This window comes from Symphalangus syndactylus, chromosome 7 (assembly GCF_028878055.3).
Source record: "Symphalangus syndactylus isolate Jambi chromosome 7, NHGRI_mSymSyn1-v2.1_pri, whole genome shotgun sequence".
Classification (NCBI taxonomy): domain Eukaryota; kingdom Metazoa; phylum Chordata; class Mammalia; order Primates; family Hylobatidae; genus Symphalangus; species Symphalangus syndactylus.
Window position 1 is genome coordinate 8,931,345 of NC_072429.2, and position 13,244 is coordinate 8,944,588.

The 13,244-nt window shown below is 53.5% G+C and overlaps 2 protein-coding genes across 35 annotated transcripts in view; one reads left to right on the forward strand and one right to left on the reverse strand.

Moving 5' to 3' along the window:
• Window positions 1-8,357, forward strand: part of PHYKPL (5-phosphohydroxy-L-lysine phospho-lyase) — a 25,110-nt gene extending 16,753 nt beyond the window's left edge. For 7 of the 29 annotated variants that reach the window (XM_063642446.1, XM_055285036.2, XM_063642455.1 and 4 more), the window contains 6 exons: window positions 977-1,030; window positions 1,500-1,654; window positions 2,045-2,134; window positions 3,822-3,952; window positions 4,955-5,035; window positions 7,982-8,357. In XM_063642446.1, the coding sequence (XP_063498516.1) occupies window positions 977-1,030; window positions 1,500-1,654; window positions 2,045-2,134; window positions 3,822-3,952; window positions 4,955-5,004 (480 nt within the window). In that variant the 3' untranslated portion in view covers window positions 5,005-5,035; window positions 7,982-8,357. Of the gene's footprint in view, window positions 1-28; window positions 212-976; window positions 1,031-1,499; window positions 1,655-2,044; window positions 2,135-2,909; window positions 3,026-3,821; window positions 3,953-4,954 lie in introns of those variants that run through there. The other 22 variants (XM_063642447.1, XM_063642453.1, XR_010121635.1 and 19 more) reach the window with 18 other exon arrangements.
• Window positions 5,748-12,409, reverse strand: HNRNPAB (heterogeneous nuclear ribonucleoprotein A/B). 6 transcript variants are annotated; one of them, XM_055285048.2, is made up of 8 exons: window positions 12,135-12,409; window positions 11,829-12,060; window positions 10,877-11,045; window positions 9,997-10,155; window positions 9,662-9,793; window positions 7,466-7,583; window positions 6,651-6,791; window positions 5,748-6,363 (listed from the first exon to the last, which is right to left on the reverse strand). In XM_055285048.2, exons 2-8 carry the CDS (start codon window positions 12,035-12,037, stop codon window positions 6,293-6,295), a joined length of 999 nt encoding a protein of 332 aa, XP_055141023.1. In that variant the 5' UTR covers window positions 12,038-12,060; window positions 12,135-12,409; the 3' UTR covers window positions 5,748-6,292. The 6 variants fall into 6 exon arrangements, with proteins under 6 accessions (XP_055141023.1, XP_055141025.1, XP_055141024.1 ...); XM_055285050.2 differs by having other exon boundaries at window positions 11,829-12,063; XM_055285049.2 differs by having other exon boundaries at window positions 11,829-12,409.
• Between the last annotated feature and the right edge of the window lie 835 nt (window positions 12,410-13,244).

Genomic DNA, 13,244 nt, shown 5'->3' on the forward strand with positions numbered 1-13,244 from the left:
CACGCCTGGCTATTTTTATTTTTTGTAGAGATGGGGTTTCACCATGCTGCCCAGGCTGGTCTCGAACTCCTCACCTTAGGCAACCCACCCATCTTGGCCACTCCAAGTGCTGGGATTACAGGCATGAGCCACTGCACCCAGTTAACATATTTGTAACATCTGATTTAAAGTCTTTATCCAATAAGGTCAGTGTCAGCTTCCTCCGGGGCAGTTTGCATTGATTGCTTTTTTTCCTCCCCTGTGTCTGGGCCGTGTTTCTTTGCATGTTTCAGAATTTTGTTAAAAGCTGGACATTTTAAGTAATATAATGTGGCAACTGTGGAAATCATATTCTCCTCCCTCCCCATGGTGGTTCCTTTTTCTTGTTTAGTGCCTTTTCTGAACTAATTATGTAAAGTTGTGTTCATGTGTGGCCACTATAGTCTCTGCTTGATTAGCTTAGTGGTCCTCTAACCATTAGATCTCCTTAATTGCCCGGAACCCGTAAGTCAGCCAAGAGTTTATAACTGCCTTAGACTTTACTTCCTCATTCTGCAGAGCCTCAAGGTAGCCAGTGGTGAGAGCCTAGGGCTTTCTAGATCTTTCCTGAGCATGCACAAAGCACTGGGCATGAGCACATCCCTATGCATATGAATGGCCTTCTAGATTCCCAGGAATATGTCACAGCCTTTCAAAGCCCCCGGTAGCCATCTCATAGTAATAGAAAGCAGATCAGTGATTGCCTGGGTCCAGTAGTAGCGGGATGGTTGCACAAGGAAGCGATGAAAATGTTCTGTAACTTCACTGCGAGGGAGGTTACACAGGTACATACGTTTGTCACCTCACATTGAACTTTATACTTTAAACATAGTTTATATGTAAATTATACCTCAACAAAGCTGATGTTTTTAAAGATGTAGTTTAAAAACGAAACAAAAAACATGGTCTGCAGGAGTCACCTTGCTCGTGATCCTCTAAAACACAGGTCTCCCCTCAGATACCTGCAGGACAAGGACAGGGTGGGCGAGGAAAAGGAGCCAAAGCCCTCCAGGTGTGTGCTAAGTGGCTTTTCCTGGGTGGGCCTTGGCGTGCTGCACTGACTCTCCTTGAAGGAGGAAGTGCCTAATCCAGTCCTCTAGGTCTGGGCCCAGGAGATGGGGCCTTAAAGCCTCTCTTGGTAAAGATTAGCTCTGTGGGAACAAACAGGACACCCTCTCCTCTAATTCTGCATTTTCTAGGGGCTCCTACTGTACTTCAGGGATACCTGACCTGGGTTGCAGTCACGTTAGCTCCTGGAAAGCCAGGACAGCCCATGTTGAACCCCATTTACTACTGCTGAGGACTAGGCCCCAGTTGAACCCCATTTACTACTGCTGAGGACTGTGCGCCCTAAGGGGTTTGGGGCCTGTGCTCTTGCCACTGGCCTTGGAACATGTGTGGCAGTTCTTCTGCCTCACCCTCACTCTGGGGCATGGCCCACTCTGCCAGGGCATCTGACATGTTCTTTGTCCCTGGCTCAGTTTGGGGGCAGCCCAGTGTCCTGCGCTGTGGGGCTGGCTGTCCTGAATGTCTTGGAGAAGGAGCAGCTCCAGGCTCATGCCACCAGCGTAGGCAGCTTCCTGATGGAGCTCCTCGGGCAGCAAAAAATCAAACATCCCATCGTCGGGGATGTCAGGTGAGGCTCTGGGGGCAGCAGTCACCACTCACCTGCCAGGGCCCAGTGTGGTACCATTTTCTTCACCTCCTAACAACCTGGGATGGTGGGGTTATGTCCAATCTCAAGAGGAACTGAGACACTGAGAGGTGCTACTTCCCAAAACGGCACTCCTGGGGAGGAGAAAGCCAGGACATGACCTGACCCCTAGCTACCCCTGAGCCTCTCTCCTCTGTCCACACCAAAGATCCCTCCCAGCCCAGTTATTCCCTGAAACTATTCTCACCACCTCCTGAAGGTGCCTCCTGCGTTCCGCTTCACCAGGAGGCACAGGTAGGAGCCCAGAGGCTGAGGCCAGCACCCTGGCCCCTGAGGCCTGGCCTCCTGAGATGTCATCACCTTCCCTTGCAGGGGTGTTGGGCTCTTCATTGGTGTGGATCTGATCAAAGATGAGGCCACAAGGACACCAGCAACTGAAGAGGCTGCCTACTTGGTATCAAGGTATTTTCTTCTTGAAACAAGTTGCTTCCTGGAGTAAGAGACACCACAGGTGCCTCTTTGCAGGGCCAGTCAAAAGGAGCCTCATCTGTACCCCCAGTACTCTGGGCCACAGACTTGACTGAAAGAGGGCTGGGGCCAGCGGGTGGGGGCGGGTGTGGGGGGACAGGTGATCCTATCAGCTGAGGACAGAGATAAGTGGTGTTAGCAGTTCTGTACCCAGCGCCTGACTACAAAGGCTGCAGATGAGACACAGGCTGTTCCCAGACCAGAGCAGCACCTCTGCCTAGAATGCCCAAGCTAGCAGGGCACTCAGACCCAGGAACCCCTAATGCCACCTTGATCTGGAGAAGGGAAACACCTTCTCTATTCACACCAGGGAACTGTGGCAGCACTAGACTCAGGGTTCCCATGCCACACAACAGGTGGTTGGGATGGACAAGACTCCTGCTCCTAAGCTGGGTCGGGGGTGTCTCAGAAGTGACTCCACCGGTCCCACTGTCCTGGTTTGCTTGTCCTTTCACTTGGACCCCAAGGCCTCAGGACTTCTTCTCCTTCTAGTTTAATTATTATTCCCTTTTATCTCCATTCCCCAGGCCTACCCCTTCCCCCACCCCCACCATGGAAAGCTCTTTTGGTATTTGATGTGTCCTTATTCAAATTGTGAGACATGCATGGTATTGATGTAAATCTGTGCTGTTTGAACTTGGCCTTTCCTAGTCCCTGCCTTCTCTGTGCTGTCAGTCACATCCCCAGCTTACTCCTACCCCCCTCCCAGGAGCCTCAGGGATTCGGAATGGTCGGGTGGCATGGAAGGAAACAGATCCCAAGTCCAGCCCGCTCTTTCATCTCACGATACCCTGGGGGTGCTTTTCCAGTTCAGTGAGGAAATGGGTAAGTCACCTGCAGTCACCCTGCTAGGTGGCAAGAGCTAGATCTGGCCCCAGGGCTGTCTGACTCCAAAGTCCAAGCCCTGTTCTTTGTGGCATGGCCATGGTCAGTGCCAGAAAGACTGGGATAGGAAAATGAAACCAGAAGGCAGACTCCTCACCCCCAAGAAGTAAAAATAACAAAGGTTTACAAAAGAATGAGATCAAAGAATAGAAACACAATCATGCAGACCCTCATCTCAGAGATGAGGTTAGACTGTGGACTCGAAAGTGATTATTAGCTACAAATGATGTTAAGATAAAGCCCTCTTCCTAAGAATAATTGGAAATTTTAAACTGGAATTGTAAGATAACCTGGAAGACAGGGCAGAAAGATTCCTGAAGCTGGTGAGGGGCATGTGGAGCTCATTACACCAACTGCAATGTTGGACATTCTTTATATAAGCAAACAGTATACATCATGTAAACCACACAGAAAAGCGGAGAATGCAGGCGACTCTTGCAGCCTGGTGTTTCCCTGTGGCCATTCATTCTTGGCTTGGACTGTGGCTCCAGGGTTAGGTGAGGCAAGGCGCCTGTTCTGCGGGGCAGAAGGCTCAGGGCCAGGTACAGTGCACTCCAAGCAGGCTGCTGTGGGCCAGATGCACAGGACTTTGGCAGAGGTGACCAGTAAAGTGACCTGGCAGGAACTGGCCCATGGAAGGCTCTGAGGACAGTGTGGCTGGAGCACTGGACATGAGGCCAAGGCCAGGCTGAGGAAGGCCTTGAAGGCCATGTGAAGGGGTGTCCTGTCCTCACAGGCTGAAGGAGAACTACGTTTTGCTGAGCACTGATGGTCCTGGGAGGAACATCCTGAAGTTTAAGCCCCCAATGTGCTTCAGCCTGGACAATGCACGGCAGGTGGTGGCAAAGCTGGATGCCATTCTGACTGGTGAGCTTGAAGCCTGAGCTTGGCCATGTCTCTAGAACTCAGCCTGAAGCCAGCAACTAGTCTCCTAGCATGGAACAGGGAGGGGACAGGAGTCCAAGAGCAGAGGCACATGTCCTCTGGACAGCGTAGAGAGCAACAGAGAGGGTCTTTCATGGCCCAATCAGCTCCTATTCCTGCCTGTGCCTAAGAGAGCTTCCTGGGCTGTCAAGAGCTGGGAGGTGAGCCACCACCCAGCCTGCCTGAGCAGGCATCAGATGTATGCAGGACAAAGCAGTACTGGGCCTGAGAAACAGGCCATAAGAACTACAGTGGGAGTTGAGACCCCATTACCGCCAGCCTAGGATGTAGAGATGGCAGGAGTTTCATTCTGTACATGAGGCAGGTCACACGAGGCTGCTGGGTGGCTAAAAGATTTGTACCACTGAGGACAGACTGAACGCAAAATGGAAACTCCACCCCACATTCCCCATCACCTAGGATGGTCGTGGTCAACCCAGGGTCCCCCCTAAATCGATTTACAAGGAAATCTCATGGCTGTGTTGCCATTTACAGCTCAGTGAGACCCTAAATAGGCACAGTTGCATCTCACAGTAGAGATCAGAGCTGCCAGCCAAGCAACCTGTGCCTTCCTACCTCTGGGTGATCACCGCTACCCACAGGCGTGCTTAATCCCAGGGCTCTGGAGCTGGGGGAGGCCCATCCCTGCTAGACACAAATTGCAAGTGGTAGGGATGTGATGAATAGGAGTGTGTGTGGGGAGCAAAGGCTGGCCACAGAACAGGCTTAGGGATCCTGGACAGAGCCTACACATCTCCGGAGAACTGAGGGCTGGCTTTCTGTTTTTCAGGAAACTGTTGCCACCCCTTTGGGGAATGGGACATGGGTGTGGATAGCCAGAGGGCCCAATCTTTAAACTGTCCTCCAGTTTGGACACTGAAGTCAACAGGGCATCTTCAGCAGAGAAAGGTGACTGAGTCGGTGTCGCTTTGTGGTCTTTTTCAGACATGGAAGAGAAGGTGAGAAGTTGTGAGACGCTGAGGCTCCAGCCCTAAGCCAGCCCTGCTCTGCCTAAGTGTACTCCAGGTGAGTGGGCCTTGCTTCTTGCTCTTGAAGATGAAGCGCGGGTTCCTTACCAACAGCAGCAAGCAGCCTCAGCAAGCTGAGCCTTTTTTTTTTTTTTTTAAGACGTTTTTTTGTTCTGACTGATGCTCCTTCCCAAAGGTTAGTTTCTTCAACACTGGAAATTCTCCAGTGCTTAGCTTGCACTTGATGGCAGGAACAGCTGTGTCCTCCCTTGAAACCTATGGGGCTGTATCCACGTGGAACCCCAACCCACCCTTGCCTCTTGTAACCACCTAGTCTTACGCCCTAAATACCAGACCTGGAGTTGGGCTCCAATCCAGCCAATAAGCAGCCCCTGCCAGAGCAGGCTCTTCCTCACCAGCCAGGAGGGGCACGACTGTGCCCCAGTTCAGATGGCCCTGGCACTGCCCTAGTGTGTAAAGAATCCCATTGTCATTCATCAGCCAAGAAGGTTGGTGTTCCAAGGTGTCCCAGGAGGGGACATGCCTGCTGGGGATATAAGCCCTCATCACTGCCCCATCCTTACTCCCCACAGGCCTCTCATTCCTTTCCTTAAAGGGGGCTCAGTCCTAGGCAGGGCAGTCCTTAAAGGACACCCCCACAACTGGGCCTGCAGCTGGAGGAAGCCCCAAGTCCAGGGCACCTGGCACCGCCCCCCCCCCCCCACCCTGAGCAAGAGGTCTCACACAGCATATCCCACACTCACCCAGGCTTGGGGGTTTTTAAATTTTATTTCAAAAGCTTGGATAGCTTCAATATCCAGGTTGTGGCAAAATCAGGACACGTGTAAAATACCTTACAATACATTAGATTCCCAAAAGGTACCAAAAAGTACAGTAAAATTAACACTTCCGTTACAGGAAATGTATGACACAAATAATATAAAATTAAAAGGTGAAAAAAAAGGTGACACCGGTTTCCTAAGATACAATTTACTCTTTACAACCAGGGTCCACAGGTCCAGGCTGCAGAGCAGCAGCCAGAAGCAGAGCCTCCCACCTGGTTCTGGGGGACCTGGTAATAAAAATCAGCCCATGATGGCACTCTAGCCTCTCAGACACCACACGCTGCCTAAACAACTAGAGCTCTGGAAATAGTAAACAGGAGAGTGATTTCCATGGGGGAAATTTTAAATAAGATGCACATGGGACAGGCCATAGAAAGTTTGCCAAGTTAAATTTGGTACATAATTGTGTTCACTCCATATCCAAACAAACAAAGCATGTGTGCGGTCAGTTGGTCGCTCCTGCTGCCGCCTCAGTATGGCTTGTAGTTATTCTGATGGCCACCACGTCGCTGGCTCTTGCCGTAGTTTGTACTACCCTGACCTAGGGACGAGAACAACCATAGCAGCTACTATTTACAAGCATTTGCCCTGTGCCACACGCTTGATATGCATCTCACAGGATCCTCAGCAGCCCTGTGACAGCAGAGACTGCCTTCCTCATTTTACTAAGACCCCGAAGTCTAAGGCTCAGAATCGAGTAGCTCCCGTGGCTGAGCCAGGCCTGTCTGACTCCAAAGCCCCTGCTGCCAGTGGCTCCTACACTGTCTGTCCTGCCTCCCCTGGAGGGGGGTGGGGTGAGCGGATGGGGCCTCCCTCTCTCCTACTTACTGTAGTCGTAGCCGGGGCCGTAGCCGTAATAGCCATAGGGCGAGTAGTCGTAGCCGCCATAGCCAGGCCCGTAGCCCTGCTGGTAGCCGTAGCCCTGGTTCCAGTAGTTGCCGTAGCCCTGATTCCAACTCTGACTCTGACCTGTGGGGGGAGCAGGGCACAGGGGCCCGTGGACCATTTAGCATACGCAGGAGCTAGGATGGAGGAAATCCTGCCCTTTGGGGTGGCAGGGTTACTGTGGCAACTCAGGCAGAAGCCAAGGGGCTGCTGTTCTGGTGTACAGGGCCCTGGGCCCAACCCTACATCTGAGAGACCCAAGCAGAGGATCAGAGACCAGGATGCTAACTTTACTTGGGGCAAACAAGGCAGCTCACTCACTCAGTCACTCTCTGATCACTCCCACTCTCCTTGGCAGCTTGGCCTTTAAAAAGATGCACTTCAGGCTTTGGAGTCAGAGGGGCCTGGGATGGAAGGGGATAAATGCCTGGCACAGCTCTGCCCTACCCACCCTTCTGCCTACCTGCTCACAGGTGTACCAGACTCAGGACATCCACAAAGCCAAAACACCTATCACGTCCCCTCCCCCAGAGTGTAACACAAATCTCTGCCCTGGGCACCCAAGCCATTCCAAGGGGCAGCAGCAGGCAACAGCCTCAAGCATACAGCCCTGACCCAGAGCCATTCCTATTCCTGTTCATCCCCCACCTCACACAATCTGCCCGCCCCTGCTGCACAGCACCAGAGGGAGCCCCAAGACAGGCTTGGAAGGCTCCATGTAGGTAGGGAAACAGGACCAATCTTCAGGTTCCACTCACCTCCACCTCCTCCACCACCTCCGCTGCCTCGGTTCCCTCGGTTGCGGTTTCCTCGGCCCCCAGAGCCATACTGCTGCTGCTGATAGACTTCTTTGGGCTGGGCCACCTTGATCTCACACTAAAAGCCAAGAGGACAGTGGTCAGGCCAGTAGTGACTACCCAAAGACCTTCACTGCGACAAACATCACATGGTGGATCAGGTCCATTTGCTCAGAAACAAAATATGCTAGTATGGGAGGCCACCTTTGGGCTAAAGCTCATGGAATCCCAACTAAAACCAAGGGGCTTCCAGCAGAGAACCCTTCCCACAGAATGCACTTGAGATGGGCATCTCAGCCCCAGGGCAACTCCATGTCTAATGGAGGCAGGCAACAGGGCCAACTGCAGCCGAGGGGAGCAGAGGACAGGCTGGGAGCAGGCACCACACCTTAGTCCTACTGGGCTAGAGGGTCAGACAAGACTTCTCAGATGAGAAACCTTAGACAATGAGGTTTTAACACCTTTTTCTCTTTACAGAAGAAACTCATCTCATCCAAATACACGCTATTGAGAAGGCGAGCCTGACCTCCTTCTTACAGATAAAGTCAGCTTTCAGAGGCTCAGGGTGGGGGGCCTGCCTGAGGCCATAATGCTACCCACCCCCTCCTCCTAACCACTGGTCTGTTGGGATAACCCACATGTCTGCATCCCCTCAAGTCAGTCAATTTCCTTTTTGTCCACTGGGGGTGGAATGGGGGAGGGTGGGGTACTTTCAAGTGCTCCTGCTTAAATAAATTAGACCAGACCAGTGTATTTCTAAAGAAAATCCTGACACACACCCCCATTAAAAATAGTACATTTTACAGTGTCCCAGTCATACTTTTAATTGGCAAATTAAAATAATGCAATCTGATATATTCTGTCCTACTGAATTAAAAATACTGAATACAACCAACTAAATATACTTACTCTAAGACTCCCCACCAGTAGTTTCCCTTCAGCTCTGCCTTAGAGGCTCTTCCCACCCATTTCCCATTGTGGCGCATAGAGAGAAAGAGGCCTCTTCATCACTGTCACTGCAGTAACAACCACTGCCTCCCCTAACTGCCTCAACGACTGCCATCTTATAGAAAATTTAAGGCTGTCCTAATCCAATCTTCCCAAACTCCCAGCCAGGATAGAGACTTCCAGGAGCTCCACCTGTCCCACCTTATCTGGCTGCCAACTCCTGCTCAGAAACAGAGCCTGCCACACCCTGCCACTGCAGGCCGCACCCTCAACTCCCAACTGCCAACCTGAAGCCTGAACTACCCTTTCCCTGACCAGAGTTCAGGAGGGGAAGAGCTACACTTCTCTGCACATGAATCCACTCATTTGAAAGCACAACTGACCCTGGATTTAAGCTGGCCAGGACCCTGGGAGATCTTTGGAAGGATTTTTGCCTGGGTTTAGGGTTGACTTAAAGAGGTGCCCAGAAGACCGAGTGAGGCAGTTCATGCCTGTAATCCCAACACTTTACAAGGCCGAGGCAGAGGATGGCTTGAGCCCAGGCAACATGGTGAGACCAGGCTTTAAAAAAACATGAGCCAGGTATGGTGGTACGTGCCTGTGGTCCCAGCTACTCTAGAGGCTGAGATGGGAGGATTCCTTGTGCCCATGAGGTCAAGGTTGCAGTGAGCCATGACTGTGTTACCGCACCCCAGCCTGGGCAACAAAGCAAGACCCTGTCTCGAAGCCAAAAAAAACAAAAAAGTGCTCAAAGTGGATGGAAGTGGACAAAGATTTGGTTGAACGAGGCAGAAAGGCTCTGGAGCAAGAAAAACTTCACCACAAAGGAGAATCAGTGAGTTGCAGAAGTTCTAGGATCTTCTGAGACCTTAACTGCAGGCTTCAATACCCCTGGACTCAAGAATCTAGAACTGTCACCTCGAGCTTTAAATGAGGAGCTGAAGAGGCTACTCAACCTGCTGTATTCACAGAGGCCACCTTCTCCTGCCTCCCTCACATTCTGTGTTGTTTACTGGTAGTCCTCCCAGCCTGGGAAGTCTTTCAAAGATCAGAACACTGCCCCAATCAGGGCAGCATACGCTTCAGAGAAATAGTAAGGTCTAACCAACCTGGAGAGAGCTCCTGCATGTGGCCCAACCCCTAACCCATCCCTCTAAGGGCCAGCTCTCCAGCAGCACAGGAGGCCAAGCAGAGCTGGGGACACCTTACCTTGCTTCCACTGATAGTATGGAACTTTTTCTCCAGAACCTTCTTCACGGGTTCTTCTTCTTTAAAGGTGATAAACACAAAACCTCGTCTTTTGTTCAACTTTGGATCCATTGGCAGTTCAATGGCCTCAATCTGCAAAAAGCATAGGCAAACTCAGGCCCAATACCTCCCTACCCCAGAGCGTACAGGGGACTCACAGGAGAAAAGACCCCACTGAAGGCAGAGGGTGAAAAATAAGCCCTGCCTGGGAGGGTCTAGCCAGCCAGGGATACCAAGGACCAGAAAGAAGGCAGCCTTAGGGGCAGCTGAGGGGCTATTCCCAGAGCCACACTCACCTCCCCAAACTCGCCAAAGTACTCCCTGATCTTTTCCTCAGTGGCTTCAGGATTCAGACCCCCAACGAAGATTTTCTTCACCGGGTCCTTCTTCATAGCCATGGCCTTTTTAGGGTCAATGACACGGCCATCCAGCCTGTGCTCCTTCTGGTCTAGGACCTGTTCCAACAGAAAGGGGTCAGGCTGACTCAGCAGCATGAGCCAGACAAGGCCCTTCTCTCTAAGCCATAAAGACACCAGTACAGATACAAACGTGTTTCACCCCCTCCCCCAAATTCTACCCCAGCTTAACTTCCCAGCCCAATTTTCATCAAACCTTAAGTACAGCTGGTTTACCTCGACACCTACAAAACAGTCCTCATGCTTAAGCCTTTGATCATGCTCCTCCTGCCCAAGCAGTCCCAGCGTGAGGCCCATCTCCAGAAGCAAAGCAGCGGGGACTCAGAGCATAGGCTGAAGATGGGCCGCAGGGGAAGGAATCCTCGCTCCACCCCCTACTAGCTGTGACCTCTTCTACTTTACATTTCTGAGCCTTAGGGTTTTGGTTTTTGTCCTGTAAAATGGGGCTAAAAGCCTATCATACCAATCTTGGACTCTCTTGTAATCCTCCCAGATGTTTAGCACAGCACCCAGAATAGGCACATAAAAGGTAATGAAGGTCAACTATAATCTTCCCGAACCACTCCAGCAGATACTCACTCCCAGCTTAATTTGTATTTTCATCCCCTCAAAAACCAGAACATAACCTCTGGCTTTGGGTTTTGCCCAAAGCACTCAAATCACACGCAGACCACACAAACTAGTCATGCTGTAAGCAAGGTGTCCTCTTACAATTCAAATCGTTTCCACTGAGACTGCTGAAATCCAGTACCCAGCTTACCTTCTCCACACTGGCTGCATCTTTGAACAGGATAAACCCAAACCCTCTTGACCGTCCAGTGTTGGGATCCATTTTTATTGTACAGTCAACGACCTCTCCAAATTTAGTAAAATAGTCTTTTAAATCTTTTTTGCTAGTATCCCAGCTCAGGCCACCAACGAACATTTTTCTGAAATGGTAGGGTGAGACACATGGCAACAAGTCTTGTAAGCAAGCTGTGATTTTGGAAAGGACTGGCCCTGGTAAAGTTCTCACAAAGTCTACGGCTACCCTTAGAGTCTGCAAGGAGCACCTTACCAGGATGTTAAATCTCCACTACCCTCCAAATTCAACTCAACCAGGACCCTAACGAGTCTTCACAAGGCTCTGCAGCCCCAGGCTGTGAGAAGCAAATAAAGGACCACCTCACCAGGGGTATGGGTCCTGACCACTCACAACTGGAAATTCATGTGTTCTACAACCATGTAGCAAAGGGCCAGCGTCTTCACCAACTCCTGAGAACTCGTTTCAAGGAACTCGATGCTTCCGGGGGCCAAGCCCGCCCAGGGTTCAGACCGTGACTCCGCCCCCGGGAGAGGCGGAGGAGGGAGGTCCGGGCCCCGGCTCGCGCCAACTCCGCCCACGCAGCCCCCGGCGCGGCCCGAGACGCCGCCGGGCCCCGGGTCCGAGAGCTTTCCCTCTTCCGGGCCATCCGCCCGCCCCCGCGCCGGCTCCGGCCCTGGCAGCGCGCGAGCGGCCCCGGGGCGGCGCCAAAGTCGACCCAACAAACTCCTGCAAACTCCAGCGCGAGTGGCAGCGCCAGGCCCGGCCCGCGAACGCAGCGGCGACAGTCCGCGGGCCGCACCAGCCCCGACCCGGGCCAGGCCGCCGCCCCTCCCCCCGCCGCGTGGCGCCAACAAAAGGCGGCCCCGGAACAAAGGCGGCGCCCCCGTCCGCCCGCGGCCGCACCTACCCCGCGTCCTCCTCGTTCTTGCTGGCGTTGATCTGGTCGCCCTCGGCGCCGTTCTGATTCCCGCTCGGGGGCGCCACGGTCGCGCCTCCAGCCCCCGCCGCGGCGCCCGTGCCAGCCCCGGCCGGCGACTCGCCTTCGGGGACGGCCTCATGTCCGTTCTCGGTGGCGCCCGTTGTCTCCATGGGCTGCTCCTCGCCCGCTTCCGACATGCTAGGCCGAGGCGCGGCGGCTCCTGCTACCAGCGGCGACAGCGCGTCAGGCCGGCCCGGCTCCCGCCAGAGGTCCCGCCCGCCGGCCGCCGCTCACCTCGCCGCCGATGACGCCGCGGGGCCCGTTCGTCCCCACCAGCAGGGGAAGGCGCCGCGGGCTCGGCCGCACTCAAGCTCGCGCTGCTGAGGCCTCGCCTCAGTCAGCCCACGGAGCTACGCCAAGTGCGTCTCCTCCTCCTCCTTGGCCGCCGCCGCACGGGAACCCGCCGACCGACAGGCAAGCTCCCTCCCGCGCGGTGCCGCCGCCTGACAATGCCGACTCGTGGCGCCCTTTATAATGCCGGAGCCGGGGGCCACCTCGCAACAAACTGCACTCTCATTGGCTGCTCAAGTCTGTCACTCAACCTAGCGTCAGCGTCCCATTGGTCGCGGCGGCGCGCGCGCTCTAGACCTAGGCGGGCTTTGTCCTCATTTTAGAACGCGCGCGAGTACGGCCGCTACGGAGGGCTCCCGAAGCCGGGCGGGACGGCGCCGGGTCCAGGGCGGCGAGCAGCTACAGCACATCGGTGGGAGGGCCTAATCGGATTGTAAGCTCGTCGAGGCCCCTAGTCTCTTGCTCTCGAGCACTCCATCCCAGCATTGGCAGCCTCCGCCTCCCCATGTCCCAAAAGAGGAAACGGGGCTGGAGAAAGTTTCACAGCCCAAGGAAGCGTGGCTGGAAGTGGCAGAGCCCGGGCTTCCGAGGTTGGGCAAGTGGGGTCCTCCAAGGCCCTTAGCACGGGTCGGAGGGATTGGGACTGAACCCGCCATCCCCCTGGACCTTGGTGCCCTCCAAGCCCCGTGCTCGCGCCCTGTCCGTCGCCTCCCCCAGAGATGCTCTGCAGGGACGATGAGACCTTGGTGTCCCCCGATCCTCGGTCCCCTGGCACCACCTTAACGATTGACATCGCATTTGTACTTTTGTTTACTTAAATTTTTTCCTTTAAATCATTTGTCTTTCTTTTTCTACCTTTTTTGTTTGTTTGTTTTTTGTTTTTTTGGATGGCGTCTTGCTCTTGTCGCCCAGACTGGAGTGCAATGGCGCGATCTCGGCTCACCGCAACCTCCGCCTCCCGGGTTCAAGCGATTCTCCTCTCTCAGCCTCCGGAGTAGCTGGGATTTCAGGCATGCGCCACCACGCCCGGGTAATTTTTTTGTTTTTTTAGTA